At 43.7% G+C, this 27,185-nt stretch overlaps 1 protein-coding gene across 1 annotated transcript in view; it reads right to left on the reverse strand.

Moving 5' to 3' along the window:
• Nucleotides 1–27,185, reverse strand: part of SEMA4F (ssemaphorin 4F) — a 204,129-nt gene that overhangs the window by 66,173 nt on the left and 110,771 nt on the right. The window contains exons 2-5 of the mRNA XM_033955328.1: nt 25,585–25,730; nt 20,505–20,564; nt 8,182–8,280; nt 4,194–4,287 (exon numbers count right to left, since the gene is read on the reverse strand). Coding sequence (XP_033811219.1) covers nt 4,194–4,287; nt 8,182–8,280; nt 20,505–20,564; nt 25,585–25,730 — 399 coding nt within the window. The remainder of the gene's footprint in view (nt 1–4,193; nt 4,288–8,181; nt 8,281–20,504; nt 20,565–25,584; nt 25,731–27,185) is intronic.

Here is a 27,185-nt window from a genome sequence, read left to right on the forward strand (position 1 = left end):
ATGTCGAGACACCGGGGTGGAGGGCGCGGCATGGCGAGTCTTGGACAAAGACTTTCCAGAGCGCACCGAAACGGTACCAGGGGAGGACGACCGGCGTCGATCTCGGTCCCGAGAAGAATGCCGTACCGCCTGGTGCCGAGGAGGATCCAATGTGGCCTGAGAATGAACCACCGGATCGCCATGAAGTTGTTGGGCCGAAAGGATCGGCATGGAGGTGTTCACCGGTACCGAAGGGGTGGATACCGGGGGCTCGGTACGGGGCTCGGGCCGGTCTGGTACCGGAAGGAGCGGTGCCAGGATAGTGGGCAACAGTTGTTCAAGTTGTTTCTTCAACTGCTCCTGGAGTTGAGCCTTTAAGATGGCCGAGATACGGTCATCTAGGGGTGGCATCGGAACCGCTTTCTTTTTCTTCGGTTCCTTGGATGCCGCTCCACGCCCCGGCGATGAGGAGGCCGATGACGAGGCACTCACCGAGATCGGGGCGGAGCGTTTGCGGGACCGGTGCGATACCGGTAGGGACGGTGTCGCCACCGTAGCTGGAGGGCGCTCGAGGGAAGAGGAAGGCTTCTTAGCCGGCTTACCTGGCGCCAGCGACGCCGATGTGGGGTCGGTCGGTGTCGAGGTCGACGGTGCCGATTTTTGAGGTACCGCCGTTGAAGGTGAAGAGTCCATCGCCGACTCGGTGCCGAAGAGAAGAGTTTGTTGAATTCTTCGGTTTTTAAGAGTTCTCTTTTGAAGAGTGGCACAGCGGGTGCAGGAGTCCGCCCGATGCTCCGGACCCAGACACTGCAAACACCAATTGTGTGGGTCAGTTATGGAGATCGGGCGTGCACACCGCTGGCACTTCTTAAAACCGACCTGCGGGGGCATGAAGGGAAAGATAGCCTCCGCAAAATCGAAGCCCGAGGCCTGTATACTGGCAACAGGCCCCGCCGGGGCAAAAACGAAAGAAAAAAGGCGAAAAAGCAAAGTTTTTTTTTTTTTTTTTTTTTGCAAATCAAAGAAAAATAAACCCGAAGGTAAAGAGAGAAAAAATAAGGAAAAAAGCGCGAGCGGGAAGGCAAAAAAGTGGATTCAACGGCCGTTGAAAAAACACACGCGTCTTCTTCGCTCCGCGGAAACGAAGAAACTGGGGACCACGCACTCCTCCGTCGGGCGGGAAGGCACTCGCGCACGCGCGGTGCGGCCAACTAGAAACTTCTAGTTAAAAAGGTCCGTACCGAGGGCTCCGTCGGTGACGTCACCCATGTGTTAAGAATATGCTGCCTGCTTGTCCTGGGATAATAATGGAAACTCGCTTTGTTTCGTTCCCCCCCCGAGAACCGGCATTGCTCCCCTCGAAGGCCCCCCCCGCAATCAGGCACCCCCCCCCCGCCTCGAACCGGCACCCCCCACGCCACGATCCAACCCCCCCCGACACGATTGGGCACCCCCCCCAACACAATCCGACATCCCCCCCCCGACACAATTGGGCACCCCCCTGCCGCTTCTTACCCTCATCTGGGCACTCTTGAAAATCGGCCTCCTCTTCTGCTGGGCCTTGAGCATCTGAGCATGCTCAAGGCCTGCGAGTTCACGTTCACGTTCAGAACGTGAACTCGCAGGCCTTGAGCATGCTCAGATGCTCAAGGCCCAGCAGAGGAGAAGGCTGATTTTCAAGAGTGCCCAGATGAGGGTAAGAAGCGGCGGGGGGGGGGGGGTGCCCAATTGTTTCGGGGGGTGGGGATGTCGGATTGTGTCGGGGGGGTGCCCAATCGTGTCAGGGGGGTCGGATCGTGGCGGGGGGGTGCCCAATCATGTCGGGGGGGGTCGGATCGTGGCGGGGGGGTGCCGGTTCGAGGCAGGGGGGGTGCCAGATCGCAGGGGGGGTGCCGGATTCCGGGGGGGGGGTGCTCGTAAATCGAGCCATGCTCGGTTTCCGAGGCACCGATTTTGCAAATGTTTTGCTCGTCTTGCAAAACACTCGCAAACCGGTGCACTCGTAAACCGAGGTACCACTGTACCTGAAAATAGAAGCCTTCATTACAGATCAGGGGTTCTCAAACCAGTCCTCGGGACACATCTAACCAGTCAGGGTTTCCATATATCCACAATGAATACACATGAAATTAAATTTGCATGCATTACCTCCATTCTATTCAAATCTATCTCATGCATATTCATTGTGGGTATCCCGAGGACTGGGTTGAGAGCCCCTGTTATAGACGGTCGATAATATTTTTGCATGCTTAAAAACACCAAAACAAAATGTAAAAAATTGAGGGGGGGGGGATTGGACTTTGCAGGGCATGTATTGATTTTAACCTACTTTATATCTTCTCCCTGCATTTAAAAATTGTGAAGAAGCCAGTCTCATTTTGATATTGCACACATTTACGAAGGGGGTGCTGAAAAGTTCTCATCCTACCCATCTTCTTAAATTCTGAGTGCTATGTTGCCACTGTAGCTAAAAAGAGTGTTATTTTATTTTGCAACATGCCAATTTGCAGAATTGTAATGCTATGTTCTGATATTGTTTCAGGTCATTGATTGAACCATGTCAACAAAAAGTGTGCAATTTTCAAGTGTGCAATTTTCAAGTATGGAACTTAGAGCTATCATGAATTTCCTATTCCTGCAGAAGAAAACTCCAAAGAAAATCCATAAATGTATGATGCAAATATTGAATGACAAATGCCCATTATACACCACAGTGAAGAAGTGGTGTGCAAACTTTCAGTGTGAAGATTGAGACCGAAGATGCAGCAAGGTCGGGAAGTCTTCAAACGGTGTCAACTGCTGAAATTGTTGACCTTGCCCAGGACCTGATTTTGGCAGATCAATGAATATTGGCTAAAACAATTGCTGAAACATTACAGATATATCCAGAGAACATGTTGGGTGTATAATCCATGAGCAACTGGGTATGCAGAAGCTTTCTGCCAAGTGAGAGCTCAAATGTTTGAATGCTGATGAGGAATGACATTGAGCGGACACTTCCAAGTTGGTTTTGCAGCGAGCTGGTGTCAATCTTTTGGAACAACTAGTTACTGTTATACCACTAAGATCCTGAGACAACAAAACAGTCCATGCAATGGCGGCACTTAGGTTCTCCAAGGCCAAAGAGATTCAAGACCCAAAAGTCAGCAGGAAAGGTCATGGCCATAGTGTTTTGGGATCAGGAAAGTGTTGTAATGACTGACTATCTTCCAAGGGGCTAAACGGTTAATGCACAATTCTACTGCAACTTGCTGTGCTGATAAAAGGAGGCATTGAAAGAAAAAAAGAAGAGGAAAGCTGTGGAAAGGAATTCTCTTTTTGCAAGACAATGCACCTGCTCACAAGGCTGGCAAAATGATGGATGTTTTGAAATAGTTGGGGTTTCAGTACATAGACCAGGGCTGCCCAAGTCCGGTCCTCGAGATCTACTGGCAGGCCTGGTTTTCAGGATATCCACAATGAATATGCATGAGAGAGATTTGCATACCAAGAAGGCAGTGCAGGCAAATCTCTCTCTCATGCATATTCATTGTGGATATCCTGAAAACCTGGCCTGCCAATAGATCTTGAGGACAAGACTTGGGCAGCCCTGGCATAGACCATCCACCCTACTCACCAGATCTTGCTTCATCTGACTATTTTCTGTTTCCAAACCTCAAAAAGAGTTTGAAATGGAGACAATTTCCAAGTGATTCAGAGTTGATTGCAGTAGCAGAGCAGTATTTCAGTGACCAGACATCAGAGTATTTTTGGGAAGGTTTACAGAAACTTCAGACATGATGTACCAAGTGTGTTGAACTTAGGGGTGAATATGTGGAATAACTTGTAAGTTTCATGGCTCCATATCATTCCTTTCTTGGTTGGGCTGAGAACTTTTCAGCACCCCCTCATAAAGCCATTTCAACTCGTACTGGCCCATTTTCTCATAAACTGGATACCTGCAGCTGCAGGTTACAGAGGAGCTGGGTCAAACGAAGTGCATCACTACCAACTTTCATAGCTCTAGCCCTACATATCACAGCTAACTTGTGTTTCTAAAAGAGCATTTTTTTTTTCCTTTAAAGGACCAATAATTAAGGAGCAAAAGAGTCAGCTAGAATGCGTATGAAAAGAAAAAGTAAATACACATGGGTATTGGAAAGCAACCAGAGAAATGGAGCACGGACACAGGAACATGTGAGCAAGCAAACTGGCAAAATAAGCAAGGCACTTACCAGCCATGACTGCAGTATACTGCTGGGTAGCATCGAACGGGCACTTTCCTCGTCCACTCTCATTATGTGTCACATTACGGAAATCTGTTACGCTCTGAAAAAGAGGGAGTTTTGTTGAATAGACGAATGCACTTGGGCCAGGACAAAGAATGGCCAAGGACAGATGGGCATAAGGAATGATACATTGGTAATGTCCTAGTAACAGATTGGGAGTAAATAATTAAAACAAACTGGCAGCAATTTCACCTCTGAACCCATCCTCTTGTTTCCTCCTCAGTGAAACACACACGCAAATGTCTAAGATTTTCCTTTTTACCTCCTCACCTCCCCTCACATCCTGCCCTCTCCAACTATTGCATAAGTCGGTCTATGGCGCACTGCCTGGGTCTTCTAAAACAACTTAATCCCAGATTTTTTTCTATATTTTATTTTTAATTTTAATTTACTCACTGAATACTTGTTGGGATGTACATATCTAGTCTATATCTCTATCTTTCCTATCCGAATATGTTTAATGGATTTTAGTTTTATTATTTGAATTATTATCATTACTATTTAATAATTGTTTTCTCAGGTACTTTAGCTAAATTGTGAGCCTTCGGGACAGTTAGGGAACTTCCAAGTACCTAATTTTTATTTTATTGTACCCCGTTCTGAGCTTCTGGGGAGGACTGGCTATAAAAATGAACAAATAAATAAATATCCAGATTCATACAGCTGGGTAAAACTGATTCAACCATATTCCTCATCATGTAGCACAGTGTCCCGCAAACTTTCTCAAGCCATGGCACACTAAACTTAGTGGTCACGGCTCAAGGCACGGACATCACCGTGATGACATCACGCACATGCATGAAGGCCTTCCAGACAGATCCTAAGATGCCAGCAGGGGGAGACCAGCAGGGAAGAGGGGCCAGAGAGGAGAGGCGCTAGCTTATTGTCTACAGGACGTGCCTCTTGCCACAAAAGGCATGTCTTGTAGGCAGTCAGTCAGCACCTTTCCTCCTCCCCGGTGTGCCGCGGCACACCTGAAATCTCAGGAGGCACACAGTTTGAGATACACCGATGTAGCAGCACATTTACCAGCCAGGCCTCCATCCACAACACACTGAGAAAAGTAGGAGAAAGGGCTACACAGCATATTCCAAACTTCAGTAACCTACAAAAGGCACAAACCCTGAAGTACAGAGGAGGAGGTAATATTTACTCAGAACTCTACAAAACACAGAAGAAGAGTAAAGGGGAGTGGGCGAGAGGAAGGATGTACACAAAAGCTACATCCTGATCAGACTTACCAGCTATTCCATTTCTCAGAGGGAGTTCAAAGATTATTAGGCCTTTCCAGATTAGAACTACTGCAGTCTTCCAATAATTATCAGTTAATTGGTGAACTATTTTCATCTCTAAGTAGGAAACAATCTGCTCTGAAGACAAACTGAAACAGTAACCTCTTCACAGCATAACAATGACGTTTAAATAGCAAACAAACTAGCTGCCATTTGCTGAAGATTAGAAACATAGAAACATAGAAAGATGACGGCAGAAAAGGGCCATAGCCCATCAAGTCTGCCCACTCCACTGACCCACCCCAATAGTCTAGATGCTAGTGACTCGACCTACGTAGGGATCCCACGTAAGTGTCCCATTTTCTCTTAAAGTCGAGCACGCCGGTGGCCTCGACCACCTGCACCGGAAGCTCATTCCAGTGGTCCACCACCCTTTCCGTGAAAAAATACTTCCTGGTGTCACTACTAAATTTCCCCCCTCTAAGTTTAAGCGGATGCCCTCTTGTGGTCGAGGGTCCTTTGGGGAAGAGAATGTCATCTTCTACCTCGACACGTCCCGTGATGAACTTAAATGTCTCAATCATGTCCCCCCTCTCCCTGCGTTCCTCTAGAGTGTAGAGCCGCAGTCTGCTCAGTCTCTCTTCGTACGAGAGACCCTTGAACCCCAAGACCATCCTAGTGGCCATCCGCTGAACCGACTCGACTCTAAGCACGTCTTTACGGTAATGTGGCCTCCAGAATTGCACACAGTATTCCAGGTGAGGTCTCACCATGGTTCTGTACAGCGGCATTATGACTTCTGGTTTCCGACTGACAAAACTTCTATTGATACATCCCATCATTTGCCTTGCCTTGGATGTGGCCTTCTCCACCTGTTTGGCAGCCTTCATGTCTGCACTGATGATTACTCCCAAATCTCGTTCTACTGAGGTCCTAGCTAATGTTACTCCATTTAAGGTGTAAGTTCTGCACGGATTTCTGCTACCGAGGTGCATGACCTTACATTTCATAGCATTGAAGCCTAGCTGCCATGTCGAGGACCAGTTTTCCAACATACGAAGGTCCTTTGTCATGCTATCCTGTAAAAAGCTTCCACTTACTATGTTGCACAGTTTTGCGTCATCGGCGAATAATGTTGCTTTACCCTGTAGTCCTAGTGTCAAGTCCCTTATAAATATGTTAAAAAGGAGAGGACCAAGGATCGAGCCCTGCGGCACTCCGCTGGTCACCTCCGATGCTTCAGATAGGGTACCGTTAACCACTACCCTCTGAAGTCTACCACTCAGCCAATCATTGACCCATGCAGTTATCGTCTCACCCAACCCCATTGATTTCATCTTGTTTAGCAGCCTGCGGTGTGGTACGCTGTCAAAAGCCTTGCTGAAATCCAAATATACTATGTCCAGAGACTCTCCTGAGTCCAACTTTCCTGTCACCCAATCAAAGAAGCTGATGAGGTTGGATTGACACGACCTACCCTTAGTGAATCCATGCTGACTAGGGTCCCTAAGATTCCCCTCATCCAAGATCATGTCCAACTTACTTTTAATTAGTGTTTCCATGAGTTTACATACTATCGATGTGAGACTCACTGGTCGGTAATTCGCAGCCTCCGCTCTGCAACCCTTCTTGTGTAGAGGAACAACATTCGCCGTTTTCCAGTCCAGGGGGACTCTCCTCTTTTTTAGGGAGAGATTGAAGAGCATGGCTAATGGTTCCGCCAGGACATCGCACAGCTCTCTGAGCACTCTTGGGTGCAGTCCATCTGGACCCATGGCTTTGCTGACCAGACACTACTGGGGGGCCCTCTTCTGCCCAGTCCAGACCCTTCTTTCTCCTCACTCCTGCCCCTTTTGCTGCCCTATGATTCCAAGAGTTTTCTAGGAACTGTGTGCTGGCATCCTCTCTTTCTAGCCAACCATCACTTCGTTCCTCTCTGGTGCTGCAGCATACCATCCCCCCATTCTTCCTCCAGAACCCAGTTCCAGCAGTCACAATATTTCTATGTGGGTTCATGCCACAACAGGATGTGCAAGTATCATGGCCTGCACATGTGTACCCTGTCACCAAAAGACCCCAGTATAAATATATTCTAAAGATTGCTAGTCATGTACTGTACTTCCTAATTTTGGTGTACCATTCAAGCATACTAAGCTCCCTGAGGTGTACTAACACACACCAGCAAAGAATGCAGGGGGTAGCGATGTGGTGAATGGAGAGGGAAGAGGCTCCCCAAATGTTAAAGTACAAACAACATATTTTCTCCTCTTTTTAAATTCAAACACATGGAAGAGAGAGGGGGTTATTTCAGCACAGACTTTTAAAGCTGACAACACACACTATGGGAAAATTCTCAGAGATTATTTGTGTGGCTGGGAATGAAAGGCCTGGACATGGAACTTCCAGCTGCAACCATGAGATCAGATAACTAAGCCATACCTATGTCATCACCATCCACTCAAATGCAATACTTTAAAAATAGTAATAGAAAAGTGGTCAATGGCTAATCAGAACTACTTACTTTACATGAAACAATAGAGCAGAGGATTCCTGGAGTGTGTCGAGTCACTATGAACTTGCAAATATGGAAAAAGATGGGAAGAGACCTCCCGCCAGTTCCTAACACAAAACATACACTAGCGCTCATATACAACATCATCTACTCTTTCAAAATCTCTCAGCAGCTTTTCACTCGTACTTACAATGAGACCACAGTGAGGATTGAAGGCATGGGTCCCACACACATAGACATGAGTGCTGTTGACATACTCCAGAATTCGGATGTAATTGTGACATTCAAACTGAAAGAGAGTAAAATGAAGATGAAGATTAGCATGTCTTACAATCTTTAAATAATCATTCAATAAGCCAAACAATCTTTGTGTGGTCATCTACTCTCTCAGTATAATATTTTGAAAAATGATCTAAATCTTCCTTTCTGAACCCCAAATCCTATGAAGGTGCAAACACATGCTGAACCAACATGATATGCATATACAAAAAACATTTAGGCGCTAGGGGACTTTTTTTTAATCAGTCACCATGGCCACTCACACGCTAACTCACTCCTTAACATACACCACACTCTAGAGAGACCCACTTTTATAACCCCATCTCTCAAACCCAAATATCTCAGACTGCCCACAAACTGAGATTTTAAGGCACGGTGGGCAAGAACCTATCAACAGATTACATGTAGATGACAAATACCTTCATGGTCTTGTCAACATACACATCCCCCCTGCTTATTTCACTTCCATTTTCTAGGAAGACAGCTGAAACGAGGCATATGTAGGTTAGTGCACAGGGCGCTGGGGACATCAAAATTGCACCCACTCCTTTGCCTCTCTTGCTTGGTCAAGAAACAGTGAATAGGGCAGGAGTAGTATTTCTGGCTTTGATGCTCCTGTCCAAGACAAGAGCAAATTAAACGATTGTAGGGGATATATATAGTCACTCAAACACTCTAAGTAAAGGCCGACCATAAAAAGAAAGGAACAGCTTGCTCACCCTTAGAGACGAAGACTTTTTATCTCAAGTGCCCAAAGTCAGCAACCAGAGCATGTCATAGTTACTGTACTTGTAACTGGGCTATCATCTTCTTTATGGGCATCCTGTTGCTTATATCTGGACATTCTTGAGATTTATTTTGGCTCCTCCTATATCTCTAAACAAGCTATTGGAGCAGGAATATTCATTCTGTTCATTGTAGTTGATATTTTTCAAGATACTTTTAGCTTTTTTTTGGGGGGGGAGGGAGAGGGGGGAAACACAAAGGGACTAGAGTACATCCAGATCTCTGTGGATAGAGACACTAGTTGGGAAGAACTTAAGGGCAGCAAGTCTTCTGATAGGAATTTTTTTTTTTTAACTGTGGGAAGGACTGTGGAAGAAAGGAGAACTAGACTTGAGGGCTAGATGCACTAAACATAGTTGATAAGACAATGTGGGTCGCTGTGGGCTGATTTTTTTTGGCCAATTTCAAAACAGTGATCGATGCTCAAACAAGTTTGCATGCAAATGATGTGCACAGAAGTTCGCTGTAATTGTCCGATTGATTGCTGTGAGAGCGACACACACACAATGCACAAAATAGTCCAGTTGATATAGTGACAATGTACGCATGTGCCAGATTTACTACGTCAGTCATAGCTGCCATCATTTCCTCTTCCTCTCAGGTCAAGGGCAGCCTGTATAAAACACAGCCTACAACCACCGTCCATAATGTTGACTGTTGGAGCACAAAGCACACGCAGTAAACAAACACCGTTATTTCACGCAATTTTAAATAGTATGGCAAGAGCAAACCCTTGATGTTGGATGGAGGGGGCAGAGAGGTAGCAGCAGACTATCCAAATGCCAGGCATAAATGAGGGTGGTACTGTATAAAGTTCTGGCCCTACTCTTACATATTTTAATCGTGAGGGATGAAAAATTTTGCCTTCTCTCATTGGCACCCATATTTTTGCAGCCCTCTATTATATTTTACGCTGTTAACAGGCATGAATAACACAAACCTTCAACACACTTGCTCACAACGAAAATATAACACAAGTATATGTCCCTACTGCATTGTAAAAATGGTATTTATGGTATAAATGTTAAACACACTATTATTTTCAGGGCTGAACAGTTAGTAAGACTGGTATAACCTGTCTCTTTTTTCAGATCGCTATAGATGATCACTATTTTTTGTGCAAGGCAAACCGATGTTAAAGCATCGATCAGCCAGCTACTTTGCATGTCGTTTTAATATTGACAACCTCATTTACATGACCAGATCGGTAAATGAGCGATTGCACAGAAAAACACACGACGATCGTTAGACAATTGGAGACTTTAGTGCATCTAGCCCTAAATCCTAAGATTGCTGGTGACTAAATGTTCAGTCCTCAAAGGGACAGAGTGCATTTGCTTGACCAGTACTCAGTAATTTATGATGGTTGACACTTCAGGGACAGGGTTAAAGCTTGCAGGGATGGGGACAAAATTTGTTCCCATGCCATTCTCTATATCCCAGGGCCAGAATTAGTGTGGGGGAAGAGGGGGGGGGCAAACAGGGTTGAGAGAAAGAGAGAGAGAGAAGTCAAGAAAGAGAGAGAGAGAGAGTGACAGAGAGCGAGTGACCCATCCTGGGTGAGAGGGGCCGGGAAATGCTGTTCTTGACAGGTGGGAAGGAGATGGAAGACAAGGGAAGGGAGAGGAAAGAGATGCCAGACCATGAGGAAGGGAGGGATAGAAAGGAAGGAGAGGAGATGCCAAACCATGGAGGGAGAGGGAGAGATGGAAGGGGAGGAGAGGAGATAGAGATATCAGGGCATGTAAGGAAGGGAAGTGAAAGAGGTAGAGATAGATATGACAGACCATGGGGTGGGTTAGCGTAGGAGGGAGGAAAGAAGGAGAGATGCCAGAGAATGGAAGAAGGGGTGGAGACAGACAAGAGAGAAAAATGGAGATGGAGGGGTGAAGCTGAAATGAAAATGTATAAAGGAGAGAAAGGGCACAGGCTGGATGGAAGGGAAAAAAAGGGCAGATGGAAAGAAAAGAGTGAAGAGAAGATGAGGAAAGCAGAAATCAGAGATGACAAAAGGTAGAAAAGAGATTATTTTTTGTTGCTTTAGAGCAAAGTAAATTGTAGCTTCGTTGATAAACGTTTATAAATATAAAATGGAAATAAGATAATCTTTTTATTGTACTAATTTTAATAAATTTTCTGCTAACTATCGAAGACCAAAATCCCCTTCCTCAGGTCAGGTCAGGATACTGCAACAGCAGTCAACCATCATGTTTCTATGTTACTTCATAATACAGTATCACATTCCCCTTTAGTTTCCTCACTTTCGTTTCCTCTGTTACTACTGTGAACAACAGATGCTCTCGGGTACAAAAGCGTGAAAGATACGCAAGGCTGGAGCCCAGCACTCAGCCAAGCTCTTTGCCCTTCAGCATACAAAAGGCAAGGCAGAGCAAATGTTTGCCTTTGTAAAACTGACCACTGCTTAATAAGGTGACAATATGGCTTGTATGAGACAAATAAATATTGGGAAAGTTACAGATTATGTTGTGCTCTGTCATCAGACTACAGTATAAAGCTTACTGCTGTCTAGGTCAGACCCACCCTTACCCCACTCCCATTCAGCAAGGAGATAAAGGGATTCAAACTGACCCTACAAAGAAAACAGCAAGCATGCTATGTAGTTGTTGTACCCTATGCTTTTTTGGGGTTTCGGTATGTACACTTGAGAAGGGGAGAAGGAAGAGGCTGAGCAAACCACAAAGCATCCCAGAGAAGAATGCTAGGATTAATACTACTGTATAATCACTAACAATTCACCATTGTGTTCCACTCCACATCACACAAAAAAAGAACTGTTGAGACAGTGATGCAAACAGCTGGCCAGCTGCTCAGTCAGCCCCCAATATCAGATCTCACCCAGAAATTCTCTCCCTAAACCCTTCTCTTCTTTCAAACTCAAATTCATCTTTCACCTTTCCCCAGCACCTTTTTCACCCTCAATCCAAAATCTCCAGGACTGTACCCTGCATGTTTTATCTTTCCCACCTGAGTCTGCGGATCACAGCTTCTATTCGTTTTAAGATTCGCTCTTCCTGAAACACTGATCTGGTCAGTAAAAAGGTCAAAGCATGCACCTTTCCAAAGACATATCCTCTCCAAAGCCCTTCCCTTCCCTTCTCCCACCTTCAAATCTTTTTCTACTCGCCTTATCCCTCCCCTTGCTGACTCTTCTTTTCCACGTGCACCTCCAACACCTTCTGCATCCCCTTCCCTGCTGAAAAACAAACGTGGCCATATAGGCTGACATTGCATGCATTTTTTTCTGCAAGCATTTTTCAAAAACTGTAGGCCACCTGACTGGTTCTGAACTCAAAAAAGGGCACTTCTATAACTAAGCACATGCACTTACGTGTGCCTTGTGTGCATAAGTACACAGAAAAGTGCCATTTATATCCAAAAGAGCACTACACTTTATTCTATTAAGGGTGTGTTAAGTGCTATAGCACATACCGGTAATTGCAACGGGTGAATGTGGGCAGAGCATGAGGGGCATATGCATGCAACTTATAGAATACTTAAGTTAGGTTTGCTTAAGTGCGACAGGCATTATGCACATTTACACCCACCATAGGAGGCTATAAAAGTCCATACTTCCTCAATTAAAGGGACTGTCAACATAGGAGTAATAGGGAGGGGAGGGAAAGGGGTGTGGGATTATTAGGTATGGGATTGAGACCTGCCATTTTGCTGGCCTCATAGTTTTGGTATGCTGTACTGTCTGGCTTTCCTTTGTCCGTGGGCTGGGGGGGGGGGGGGAGGATTGTGGCAGTATAAGCCGCATCTAATGGGCGGTGTTTTCTTAGTTTTTGGGACTGAGTGGGGGGAAGGGGTTCAAGGGGATTCAGATGTGATGTGGGTTTTTTTGTAGGGGGACCCAAGAAAATTATTTGAACTGTTTCTGTTATTATGGCGACTACTGTTCTATTTTTGGCGGCCAATAAAAATTGTTTAGAAGATACCTGGCATAACAGGACATGCTTACATTCAGGCACACCAATGGATGTTCATACTAGTATGTGGCCACCCAGATGCCATTATAGAATGGGTACTCCCTGCATAGCACCAGGGTACCTAAGGGGGGGGGAGGTGTCCTGCTACATAACTGCTGCCAAAGCACACAAGATCAGCACTGGCCCATGGGTTATGACAATACTTGTAGTGCAGACCAGCACAGTCATTCCCAGCAGCTGACCCTCAACAATACTTAATACTACTACGACTTATCACTTATATAGCGCTGAAGGCGTGTGCAGCACTGTACATTTTGACATTTATAGACGATCCCTGCTCGGAAGAGCTTACAATCTAACTTGGACAGACAAGACATGATATAGAGGGTAGGGGATGCAGGACCCAAGGTGAGAGGAGTTAGGAATCGAAAGCACTCTCAAAGAGGTGGGCTTTTAAACGGGCCTTGAACACCGCAAGAGACGGAGCCCGTCATAGGGATTCCAGCAGTTTGTTCCAAGCATATGGTGCAGCAAGGCAGAAGGGATGGAGTTTGGAGTTGACACTCCTGTCACAGCCTCTTGCCTAGCCCCATGAATGTCTATCCCTCTCCCCTGCTTTCCTATTACAAATATTGGTTGACCCAAGTAACTACAGACTTGGTGAGCCTGATGTTTGGTGCGGGATAAAATGGTGGAAGCTAGAGTTAAGAAAGTATCTGATGGTCTTGATAAGACATTGTTTAATGGGGAAGAGCCAGCACGGATTTAGAAAGAGAGAGAGAGATCTTGCCTTATTTGAATAGACATGTGGATTAGGGTCAGTGCTGTGCTAGTTACTGTAAAAAAGTAACTAGTTACCGTTACTAGTTATATGGGATAAAAAGTAACTAGTTACTGATCTCAGTTACTCTTCACTAAATATATTTACTTTACTAGTTACAAAAAAAATTAACTAGGTAGTTACTTGGTTTATTAATTATAACTATAGGAACATTACAACAACAAGTACTTTATTTTCAAATGAGTTTCTTATTGGCTCTGAGCTTGGTTAAATTGTTCCTGCGAGGTGTAAGAATATGCCCACCAATGCTGAAGAGTCTCTCCACTGGTGCACTTGATGAAAGGCTTATATTCTTCAGAATAAACACCTCCTTCACAGTTGGATAGCGCTGGAGACTGGATATATCATGTCAACATCATTCAAGAAGAGGTCTAATTCCCACTGCACAGTGTTGTCCCCTTTATTTGATCCATAGAAGGTGTTTTCACTGGAAGTTGGTGCTGCATTTGGAGTTGTGTTTGCAGCGTCAGCCTGGAACTGAACTGCTTGCATCAGCAAGTATTTGGCACGAGCTCTAGCAGCATCTGGTTGGATCCAGTGCAGCTTGAATTGTTGATGTGAAACACTTGCTACTATCAAATCATCCTTAGCTTCAAGTGGACCAAAGAACACTGGTCCCCAATCCTGTCCTGGAGGACCACCAGGCCAATTGGTTTTCAGGATAGCCCTAATGAATATGCATGGAGATTTGCATGCTTGTCACTTCCATTATAAGCAAATCTCTCTCATGCATATTCATTAGGGCTAGCCTAAAAATCCGATTGACCTGGTGGTCCTCCAGGGCAGAGTTGGGGACCACTGCATTAGAGCATCAACAAATGGGCTGGCAAATCTGAGCGAAGTTCCTGACAGAGGTAAGATGTGCACGCAGGGAAGAAATTGCTGGCAGAAGAACTCTCATGAAACATTGGTCTTCAGCCTGCAGTGTGTCCAGGGCCATAGCAATCGGTTTCATCACCTTAATATACTCTGCCTTGAAAGCAATTTCATTTGCGTGGAAAGCTGTTAGGAAAAGCTTCTTACAGATGTCATTCAGCACAGTTTCAGCCTTCTTCTCCACAACAGAATACACTTTGACCACAGCATATTAGAATGAATTCCATCTAGTAACATTTGGTACAGCAAGTGTGTACTTGTTCCAGAGGGCACTGCATTTCGCCAAGGTTCTATGGCTCAACGTCTTGTAATTTGCATCTTCATTAGCCCCTTCTGAATCAGACACAGCAATCAAGTTTAGTATATGGGTACTACAACAATGGTGAGATAGAAGTGCATACTCTGTTGCTTCTGCATCTGTTTGGTTGTCTAGGATGTCTGCAATCCTTGTGAAAGTCTTCTCTCAGTTGTTGATTTGTGAGGGCACAACTTGTATTTGTTCTACAACTGTTGTTTCCGTCTCTGAGAACGCCTTGATCACCTTAACAAATTTTGATACGTTGTCAGCAACTGAGCTGAAAACTTTTGTCAGTGATACGAAATTTGGAGTGGATCTTCTCAAGTATGGATGCAATCAGGTTGAAAGTATGTCATCCTCGCAAACGTGAACATGCCAATGTTGCAGACTTTCGTTCCAATGTGCTGATCTCGATCCAGTGTATGGGAACTCCAAAAAAGCTTCTGTTGTGAAGGTCCATATGTCAGCTTCAAAGAACAACTTGCTATTTCTTCAACGAAGGCAGTTTATCATGCACAACTGGGTGAATGTTTTGCAGGTGCTTCTTAAGATTTGCTGTAGTAATATAGTTGCACAGCTGTAGGTCAGTGAATGCCAAAGTAACTTGTACATTTTGTTAGTAGTTACTAAAATAAAGTAACTAGTTACTTAATTTAGTTGATCTTATCAAAAAGTAACTAGTTACCGTATTTTTCGCTCCATAAGACGCACTACCCCTCCCCCCCATAAAAGTGGGTGGAAATGTCTGTGTGTCTTATGGAGCGAATATTGTGTCACAGACCGTGATGTGCAGTGTTCTCCCTAGCGTCTTTTAGTCGGGTGCTCCGCTCAGCTAATTTAGGTAAGCGCCCGGCTGTCTGCCTTTTTAAATCCTGGTGGTCCAGCGGTGATTCGGCAGGAGCAAGCTTTCTGCACTCCTGCCCCGCACTGAGCCCCTCCCTCGATGGATGGCTGCCTCAGATCTCGCAAGAACTGATGGCACCCATTCAGGGAGTGGTGCAAGCTCAGGCTGGAGCGTGAAAAACTCGCTCCTGCCTTGTGCGCTGCTGGCTGCGAGATCTGAGGCAGCCGTCCAGTGAGGGAGGAGCTCAGCGCAGGGCAGGAGCACAGAAAGCTCGCTGATACACCGCTGGACCACCAGGATTTAAAAAGGTGAAAAAAAGGTATGGGGGGGGGGGAGTAAAAATTGTTATTTGGCTGGGACAAATCCCTCCTGTCCTAGCCTACCACTAGACCACCAGAGGGGGGACAGGGTACAGGGCAGGGAGGTGGGACAGGGTACAGAAAACTAGAAGAGTGCTTGAATCTTAAAGTCTCTCCTCATTTGTTAATGACAGTGATGATGGTTCTTAATTCCGCTGTTGACTTTACATGGTTGAAATATTATTCTGCTATATTTTATTAAATATATTAATACACCATTTAGTTCAGAATTTTTTTTCTTCTTTTCCTCCTCTAAACAGATTCGTCTTATGGTCAGGTGCATCTTATAGTGCGAAAAATAAGGTACATTGATAGTTACCTAAAATGTAACTAATTACTGTAACTAGTTACTACTCAGCACTGATTAGGGTGAACCAGTCAAAAAGGTATTTGGATTTCCAATATGTATAAGTCCCTCATAGTCTCTTTCCTTCCTAAATGGTCAGTTTTGCCAAAGTAAAGAAGTAAATAGTGCAGTGCCTCCAGGGCCTGTGCTGTTTAATATACTTATTCATGATTTGGTGATTTGGAAAATTTATAAATGAGACAGCAATATTCAAAGTACTCGTAATTAAAACACAGACTTAAGTAGTATCAAACACAAATGAAATTTAATTTGACAAGTGCAAAGTAATGCACAAAGGGAAAAATAATCCTAACTTTACTTATACACCGCTAGATTCCACCATTAAGAGTCACTGCTCAAAAAAGGGATCTTATAAGTTACTGAGGACAATATTTTGAAATGGTGCAGTTTGTAGTGGCGGCTAAAACACCAAACACAATGATAGGAATTATTTGGGAAGGAATGGACAATAAGACTGAGACTATCAAAATGCCTCTGTACAGATCCATTGTACATGCGCACTGAAGTACTTGTGTGTACTTCTGTTTGTCTCCCCATAAAAAAAAAAAGATATAGCAGAACTGAAATAGGTGCAGAAAAGAGAGCCCAGGGAAGGAGAGACCCCACTTACAGCTGCTCCTTTATCTCCTGAGGGGATTGACCCCTGCTCTGGGTCCTTCTCTGATATTTCGCTTGGGCTCTTTTGTGCCTTCTTTTTCACCAGCACCCAGAGAGTTTACTGCTCTTCTGCACAAACCACTTTAAGTAACAGAATTTTGTTCCATGATTTCGAAGCTCCAAAGCTCTTCAAGAAGCACCCTATACCCCCAGGAAATCTCCCATCTGAAAACAGCCAGGGTGGAAATCGGTGAAAACCTTGGCAAAATATTTTATTTTTTCTCCTTTTTTTTTTTTTGCTTTATTTCCTATTTATTAATTTGACCTTTTTTGGAACTTTTCCCCTTCCTAAATATCTGAGAGAAAATGATAAGTTAGGGAGGATGTGCTAGACTGCTTAGATCTATACTTAAGAGAGGTAGGTTATAAATAAGGTACTACCTCTGCAACACACTCAAACAAACCTAAATCTGTGTCTAATTATTGCTTGATTTAACCGTGGCCTCTGATTTTAGCAATGTTGTATTTCAAGTTCATGGTCACAGTAAACAGAACTGTACCTTCCACTCCCCACCAGCAATGTTTTCTACAGTCACGCATCACATGGTCTGTGTGACAAACCACCAGTGTTTATCACATGAGGCTTCTGTAAACAGCAGTGGCTTCACATCTTAGACAACAACTTTTTCTTTTGCACTAATCATCGTTCTCCACCTCCCTGGGCTGCCAGCATTCCACATGCCAAGCACCGACTTTCTGCCAGTACTGGTCTTCGAGACAACAGCTGTGTTATGTCCTTAGGGCAGCCGAGGCAGGCTCCGACAGCCAAATTTATTTTACATCTTTTCATCTCTTCCAAGTCCTGGCACTGCCCAAGAAGGAAGCCTACTTGGGATCTGAGCCAAAGAGGCTTTAGTGCAGAGCTGTGCTTCTACAGCTGCCAGGGGGGCTGTAAAAGGGGAAGCACGAGGCTGGCTCCAACCTTTTATAAATTTCCTTCCTCACTGATAAAAAAAATAATACACTCAAGATTTGTTGATGAACAGGTCTGTAGAAGTCCTGTCCAAGAGAGAGATGTGCCCATCTTGAAGGCAATTAAAATAAAAGGAACTGGTGCAACAGAGATTTGCAGTATAGGTGTCCGTTAAAAACTGTAAGACAGGTCCACCTACTCTTTTCAGAAGAATTTGTAAGGGATAGCTCTAATCTGATTTTTGTGTGGGTGATGTTGTGTTTTACTAACAAGATGAGGAAGATGGTAAAGTAGGATCAACTGGAAACAATCCACAAATAAAAATTATCCCACTTTGGAGTGTCAAATATGAGAAAGGAGGGTAAAGGGTCTCAGAAACTCGCTTGATTTAACACATAAATGTATGGTATCAAGACTAGAAGGGTTAGAGTCTTAATCATTGACCCTTATCTCCACCTCCTCCCCAGTGTTTTACTTAAATCTTACTGTGATCAATATGTTATATCCTCCAATTTGTTCAGAGAATTTTAATAGTAAGTATTTTCACTTATCTTTAATGTGCAGTCACTAGCCTGCCCAGACGGGATTCATTTCGCCATGAAATGGCTTTGCCAAGGGTTCTAAGGATACTAACAAAAATCAAAACAGGAAAAAACCAACAAAAGTGCAGCGGATTGAGACCAACCCAAACAGAGAAGAGCTCAGACAGCAAAGGTAGAAAAGAATTTTTTTTTTTTTTTTTTTAATTTAATACTTTTTAAGGATTAAAATGTGTCTGTTTCTGGGAAATGTACATCTTTTCTATTTTCATATTTATCAACCCTATTATGTCCTGTCTGTACAAATCAGATTGAATGCTCTACTGAGGGAATACTGCTTGTTAAATGTACACTTCCCCCTCCGTTTTCTCAGTGATAGGGGAATAACAAGTCAGCGAATACAAAAAAAATGCAAATAACTTTTCGTATGTTATTCGTGGTTTTCTGTTAAAAAAAAACCCTAGAGAATATGATAAAACTGCAAATAACTTGACCTGTTCCTGTGAAGAAAGTGCAGCAAATTTCTCTGTGCAATGCTGGGAGCAGCGATTTTCTCTGATTTAATTTGGGGGGTGGAGCCTGCAAACAAAAAACCGTAAATAACCAAAACCACAATTGGTGAAACCGCGAATATGGAGGGGAGAAGAGTATAGCTATGTGTACACTCTTCAGTGCTATAAAAATGATAAATAGTAGTAGTTCTGTTTCTCTTCTACCAGTAACATTTGCTCTGCATATAGAGTCTTGTCTTTCTGGGTAGAGGGGAAGGGGCTCTCCATTACAGTTTTTGTCTGCATGTTTTTTCTGGTTCACCTACTCTCCCAAACTCCTCCTCCCTTGACCTACTCGTTCCCTCTAATCAACCTCAACTACTTCGTTGCTTGCAACTTATTCAATTGTCATAAACCGCTTGTAACTTTGACAAACAAATGTGAACCGCATAGAACTCCCTGGGTATGGCGGTATACAAAAATAAAGTTATTATTATTATTATTAGGTAAAAGTTTATCCAGGTTTTGCACATGTGACAGAGTTGAAGGATTCTGCTAGCATGTAGTTGTCTAGGTATCTATAACAGTACATATTGTTCTAGTTTCTCAGTAGCAGGTATACTGGAGCTCTAAGGCCCTGTGTAATATTTACAGCACTGTCTTTTCATAGGTGGGTTAAGGTTGTTATGGTTTGATAAGTTTGCTATACTGTACAAGTCTTTTTTTACAGGATTTTATGTTATTTTATAAAGTGTTTGGCCCAATTTAAAAGCAGGCTCTTGGCACCCAAAATAAAAATACTCAAAACTTGTGGTTTTCACATCCTGTGTAGAGTCATCATACAAACACACCCATCCACTTTAAATGAAGTGTCTGCTGTGGAAGGACCATGTGTGATATTCCTGCAATGATATTCAAACTTGAATATTTTTTTGTTGTGGTAACCTGTAATGGTGTTACCTTCATTGTTAGGGAATATGGAGTTTGTGATACAGAACTGAAGAATCAGGATTTATATTGAGATTCTGTCCAATCCTGAAGAGACCATGTAGAATTTGTTGACTATTATAATGGTGGTTTTACCACATAGCTGAAACTAGCTGGAGGGAGGCCGTTTCTTTAGTAATATAAAAGTGGGAGGGGGGGGGGATGGAGGGGTATTATGTGTGGAAATGCTGCTTTGGCTTGCCACCTCCCATTCCTAGCTTTACCCCCCTGTTGCCACCCCAAAGATTTCTGTTCAGAGATTCCACTGAGAATAGGACTAGACCTCTTCTCCCTAGACATAAAAAGAAAGAGGTTTCAAAACTCACTGGTTTCTTCCCCTTCTGCACACAGTTTATATGGTCTGTTTTTGAGACCTCCCAGGAAACCTAAACATTGGAGAAGGAAAATCATGTTGTCAGATAATACATACATCAATACAGACATATTTTAATACCATCACCACCACCACCCCTCCCTCCATGTAATGCACTGTCTTCTCCTCTGTACAACTGGGGATGGTAGTTTCATAAGCGGCCACCTAAAAAGAGATCTATAAAATACTGAGTGGAGTAAAGCATGTGAACTGCTTGTTTACTCTTTCACAAAAATACTAGGACTAGAGGGCATGCAATGAGGCTACTAAGTAGTGCTGCCCAATTCAGGAAAAAAATTTTTGATTCGATTCGATTCAGCCTATTGAATTGGTTTTTCGATTCGATTCAATTTTCCTGCCCAATTGGGTGTTTTTTTTAAACATCCTGGTGGGTTTATTTTATAGCTTCTACATCCCCTTTGCCCTCTCCTACCCACACTGGCGCTGTGGTATAAACAAAATAAAGAAACAAAAAGGACTTTTTCTCTCTCTGTTAAATCCTAGGTCACGTTTGCGGTCTAACACCAGCTCTGGCAGGATACACTTTTCAAATCTGACATATTGTAATCACAAAACAAAAAATAAAATGATTTTTTCTACCTTTTGCTGTCTCGTCTTCTGATAACTCGCTTCTTTCTTCTTCTTCTGTGTCCACCCCTTCCATTTCCATTCCTTTCCCCTGGTCTGGCATCTGTCCCTCCCCTCCCCCCATGCCCTGACATCTCTCCCTCCATGGTCTAGTATTGCCTTGCCTTTCCCTCCCTCCCATGGTCTTGGCATCGCTTTCCTCTCCTCTCCCTTCCTGGGCTTCCTTATCCCTCCTTCCCTCTCTCCCCAATTGGGTGCAGCAACAGCATTTCTCTTCCCCCTTCCCCTCTCACTCTCCTCCTCCACTGTTCACCCCTCCTCCTCCACTGTTCTCCCCCCTCCCCCCATCCACTCTCCTCCTCCACTGCTCTCCCCTCAGTCCTGCTGCAGATTTCCCTCTTCCATTTTAATACCAGCAGCACTATCCTCTGTTCCCAATCTAGCAGCACCTCTCCCTCTCACCTCCCTCCTCCATTCAGCTCCAATAGTAATTCTCCCTCCCCTCTACTTCCGTTTTCCCCACCAACTAGCTGCAGCACCTCTCCTCTCTGACTAGCAGGGCTCCTCTCCCTTCCCTTTCCCTCCCCTCTGACTAGAAACAGTACCTTATCCATTCACCTCCCAGGTCTAGCAGCATCACTCCCTCCTCTCCTCACCTCCTATCAGCCCCCTCCCTCTTGTCTCCCAGGTCCATCGGCACCACGTCCCCCTCCCAATTAACAGGCTCTCATCGGCTTGTGGATTCCTCGGCCTGACTCGGCACAGCCTGAAGTTGTTTGACTCCAGCTAAAGAAAGTACAAAAGAAAAAAAACCAGGCGATTTTTCAAACCCTCCACGTAACACTAGCTTGTATTAGCAGCTGCACCGCTCTCTCCTTCCATAGCTTTAGCAAGTCAATTCGCTTCTGCAGCCTCAGAGCCTCTGCTAGGCCGTCCCACCTCCGAGGAAGAAGGAAGTTACATCATCAGAGGCGGGACGGCCTAGCAGAGGCTCTGAGGCTGCAGAAGCGAGCTTTAGCGAGTCAATTCACTTCTGCAGCCTCAGAGCCTCTGCTAGGCCGTCCCACCTCCAAGGAAGAAGGAAGTTACATCATCAGAGGCGGGACGGCCTAGCAGAGGCTCTGAGGCTGCAGAAGCGAATTGACTCGCTAAAGCTACGGAAGGAGAGAGCGGTGCAGCTGCTAATACAGGCTAGTGTTCCGGGGAGGGTTTGAAAAATCGCCTGTTTTTTTTTCTTTTGTACTTTCTTTAGCCGGAGTCAAACACAACTTCAGGCTGTGCCGAGTCAGGCCAGGGAATCCACAAGCCAGTGAGAGGGTTTAAAAAAAAAAATGTTTTGAGTGGCAAGATTCGTGAGCGCGATGACAGCTGGGCACGGGGAGGTTGGGCCTCGAATTGGAGAGGCCGATTTTTTTAAAATACCCATCGATTCAAATTGATTCACCCAAAGTGAATCGGTGAATCGATTCGAATCGAAAATCGGGCAGCACTACTACTAAGTAGTAAATTAAAAAAATAAATAAATAAAAAGAGAAAATATTTCTTCACTCAATGTATAATTAAATTTTGGAATTCATTGCCAGTGAATGTGATAAAAGCAGTTAGCTTAGCAGGGTTTATAAAAGGTTTGGATAATTTCCTAAAAGAAAAGTCCATTTGGCAACATTGTTTATTTGGGAGTACCAAAGAAAATATTGAGAAAACTGAGAATAGTGCATAACACAGCTGTTCGTCTGATATTTGGGCTGAGGAAAAATGATCACGTCAGTCCTTATTATCGAATGCTGCACTGGTTGCCAGTAGAAGCACGAGTAATATTTAAGTTCTCTTGTATTTGTTTTAAGTTGGTTTGGGAACTGGCCCCTATCTACTTGTTGTCTCATTTTGTGCTATTCAACCCTACCAGGATAACCAGGAATTGTAATTTATTTGCCTATTCTAGGATCATTGGCTGTAGATACAAGTCTTTTTTGGATAGGATGCTTGCATTCCAAGCAAGTAAACAACAGTCCTGGTTGGGCAATTATATTAATGGAGCCATGCAATCTTAAGAGCGCATTTCGTAAAGGGATTAAGACTGTACTATTTGATAAATTCATTTCTTAACTGAAGTTTTACTTTTAACAATAATTTTAAACAGTTTATACTTTAGATAACATGTTGCATTTTTATTCTCAACACTTTGTACTTCGCTGATTGTCCAGTTTCTCTTCTGTGTAAACCACCTGGAAGTCGTTTGATTGTTGACGGTATAGAAGAATAAAGTTATGTTATAAACAATTATTAAGATGGACTTGGGAAAATCAACTGTTTATTCCTAGGATAAGCAGCATAAAATCTGTTAACGTTTTTTGGGATTTTGCCAGGTACCTGTGACCTGGGTTGGCTACTGTTGGAAACAGGATACTAGGTTTGATGGACCTTCAGTTTGTCCCAGTATGGCAACTCTTATGTTCTTATATTAATAAAAGCTCCAAAAAAGGGTCTCTTTTATAAAGTCTTTCAAAATATACCAACTGGCATTATAAATATTCATTTCTGCCTGAAGATGATGGTTTCTGTGCCTGCTATGAACAATTTAAAAGATTAGTATAATTGTTTTAATTATACAAATTCTAAAATACCTTTTGCTAAAAACTTGAATTAGTGATAAAGATAGTGCTGCTGGTTAAATTTTTTTTATTTTAATATCCTGGAGGGATAATATTGTGATGATATCGTTTTATAGGAGGAGAGCTTGATGCAGTGATTAAAGCTACACCATGAGGTTGTGGGATCAAACCCACGCGCTACTCCTTGTGACCCTGAGCAAGTCACTTAATCCCCCCATTGCCCCAGGTACATTAATTAGATAGACTGTGAGCCCATTGGGACAGACAGGGAAAAATGCTTGAGTACCTAAATAAATTCATGTAAACTGTTCTGAGTTCCCCTAGGAGAATGGTTAGTGCCCAAGAAAAGGATATGGGTGTCATTGCAGACAATGTGCAGCGGCGGCCAAAAAAGCAAACAGGATGCTAGGAATTATTTTAAAAAAGGGATGGTTAACAAGACTAAGAATGTTATAATTCCCCTGTATTGCTCCATGTGCGACCTCATTTGGAGTATTGCGTTCAATTCTGGTCTCTATCTCAAGAAAGATATAGGGCTCCTTTTACGAAGGTACGCTAGAGTTTTTAGCGCTAGGGTTTTTAGCGCGCGGTAGCATTAAGGCCCTAGCGCACCTTTGTAAAAGGAGGCCATAGTGACACTAGAAAAGGTTCAAAGAAGAGCGACCAAGATGGTAAAGGGGATGGAACTCCTCTCGCATAAGGAAAGACTAAAACAGTTAGGACTCTTCAGCTTGAAAAAGAGAGGGCTGAGGGGAGATATGATTAAAGTCTACAAAATCCTGAGTGGTGTAGAACGGATGCAAGTGGATTGATTTTTCATTTTGTCAAAAATTACAGACTAGAGGACACTCGATGAAACTGCAGGGAAATACTTTTAAAACCAATAGGAGGAAATTTTTTTTCACTCAGAGAATAGGTAAGCTCTGGAACGCATTGTCAGAGGTTGTGGTAAGAGCAGATAGCGTAGCTGGTTTTAAGAAAGGTTTGGACAATTTCCTGGAGGAAAAGGCCATAGTTTGTTACTGAGAAAGACATAGGGGAAGCCACTGCTTGCCCTGGATCAGTAGCATGGAATGTTGCTACTCCTTGGGTTTTGGCCAGGTACTAGGGACCTGGATTGGCCACCGTGAGAACGGGCTACTGGGCTTGATGGACCGTTAGTCTGACCCAGAAAGGCTATTCTTATGTGTTTATGTTCTTAACGGTATAGAAAATTGAATAAATAATTAAATTATAAAGCCGGCTTAGACACCTGTGTATGTTCATAAACTAGGCTCCCAGTAGCACAAATTTTCTCACATAAATTAATATTTACTCAGATGATGTAAACATATGCATGCACTCAATGTATGTAAACACATATTTTATCAAATAATTGCACATATTGTAATTCTGCCCTAGCTCCACCCCTGTAACTGCCTCCCATGGATTGCATAAAGGGGGGGGGGGAATGGGACTTGTATAACGTCTTGTTGTGGTTATACTTTCAAAGTGGTTTATATATGTACCCAGGGCAATGAAGGATTAAGTGACTTGCTTAGGATCACAACGAGCAGCACTGGGATTCAATCCCATAACCTCAGGGTGCTGAGGCAGCAGCTGTACTACTAGGCCACTCCTCAGCTAAAGTTGGTACAATCTATGCATCAAATTTTATGAGTTATTTTCAGAATGTAAAACACACTTTACACAGTGCAGAGGCTTGGAAAAAAAAGATTACCTCTTTAATGAACCTACAGTGTGGTATGCAACTGGAAATTTTGCTTCTCAATTCACATGAGCCTATATTCCCTCCCCCCCTAATCTCATGTCCTCCTCCAAACATGAACTTACCTTCTTTATTTCATGGCTGTCCAAGTTCAAAGAGATTACACAATCCCTCGCACCAATATAGACAGTCCGCATGGTGGGGTTCAAAAGGAAGACACTGTAGTTTGTGACTCTATCAATGGAGAAGCGTTGAACCCACTGATCCACCTCTGAAAATGGCAAAAGGAGAGTGTTAAGGGCAGATTTTTGAAGTTTAGAGCTCCAGTATGTGGATATTTATAAAGATGGCTAATGCAGTTGTTAGGCTTCATTTTGTTCATGTCATTCTTTACTGCTTTTGATTTTTAAAGCATATCCACAGAGCACAGAATACCATATCAATGGATATTGGGAACAGCAGACAGTGGTGAACCCCCCCCCCCCAACAAATACCCCCCTCATTAAAGAACCCCCTGTCAAATCAGCAACAAGTTATCTCCTGAATGGGTTATCTCCTGAATGGGTATTCAGGAGATAACTTGTTGCTGATTTGACAGGGGGTTCTTTAGTGAGGGGGGGGGGGGGTTCACTGCTGTCTGCTGTTCCCAATCCCATATCTCTGCTTACTTGGCAATGCCCTAGTGGTCTAGGATAGGATGGGCAGGAGCAATCCCCAACTCACTCCTGCCCATACTAGTTCCAGCTTCAAAATAGCAGTCACAACTTTTAGTGGCAGTCTTGCAGTACCGACCTCTAGGGTCCTGATCCCTAGTGGTAATACAGTGAGATCTACCAGTTTGAAGTTTGAGTTGGCATAGACAGGAATGAGTAAGAACTGCTCCTGCCTATGCAACCCTAGACTACCACAGCATCACTAGGGTAAGCCGTGGGGGAGGAGGTGTCTTTGGGATCTACAGATTTTCAGAGCAATGGACACTGCCTCCTCCCATAGAGTGCAATGTAAATGTTTCTCAGATTCATAATGGTACAGCAGCCAAGCACATCTAAATCAGTGGTATACAGATTCTTAGAACCCTAAATCCCTAAATAAATAAATCCCTTAGAACCCTAAATAAAACCCAGTAAGTTTATATTTTAAAGTGTAATTGAAAAATATCTTGGCACCAACCATTCAAAACTAGTTCTCATTCATGTCTCCCCCCCCCCAAAAAAAAAAAAAAAAAAACTGTCGGGGCTGCTTCTAGTCAGACCACAAAAGAGGGTGCAGGTGGCTGTGGAGAAAGAAGAATAAGGAGAGAGAAAATCAAAAACTAAAGAAAAATAAGATAAGCATGAAAAATTTAGGGCTCCTTTTACAAAGGTGCGTTAAGGCCTTAACACGTGGAACAGCGTGCGCTAAAATGCCACATGCGCTAGCCTCTACCGCCTCCTCTTGAGCAGGCAATAGTTTTTTGGGTAGCGCACGCTAATCCGGTGTGTGCGCTAAAAATGCTAGCGCACCTTTGTAAAAGGAGCCCTTAAACAAACAAAAAAAAAAAGCCAAACACAATGCCATGCTACAAATACGAGGGTGGATTGAAAAGTATGGTAAAAAACGCCAAATTAAACAATGTAGTCTCCATCAAGGGCTATGCACACAGACCAGAGAGTTTCCAGCTTTTTTGTAAGCTATTTTTCTTACGATAAAATAAAAAAAAAAGGAAACTCACTGGACTACGTGTATA

The sequence above is a fragment of the Geotrypetes seraphini genome, chromosome 1 (assembly GCF_902459505.1).
Source record: "Geotrypetes seraphini chromosome 1, aGeoSer1.1, whole genome shotgun sequence".
Lineage (NCBI taxonomy): Eukaryota > Metazoa > Chordata > Amphibia > Gymnophiona > Dermophiidae > Geotrypetes > Geotrypetes seraphini.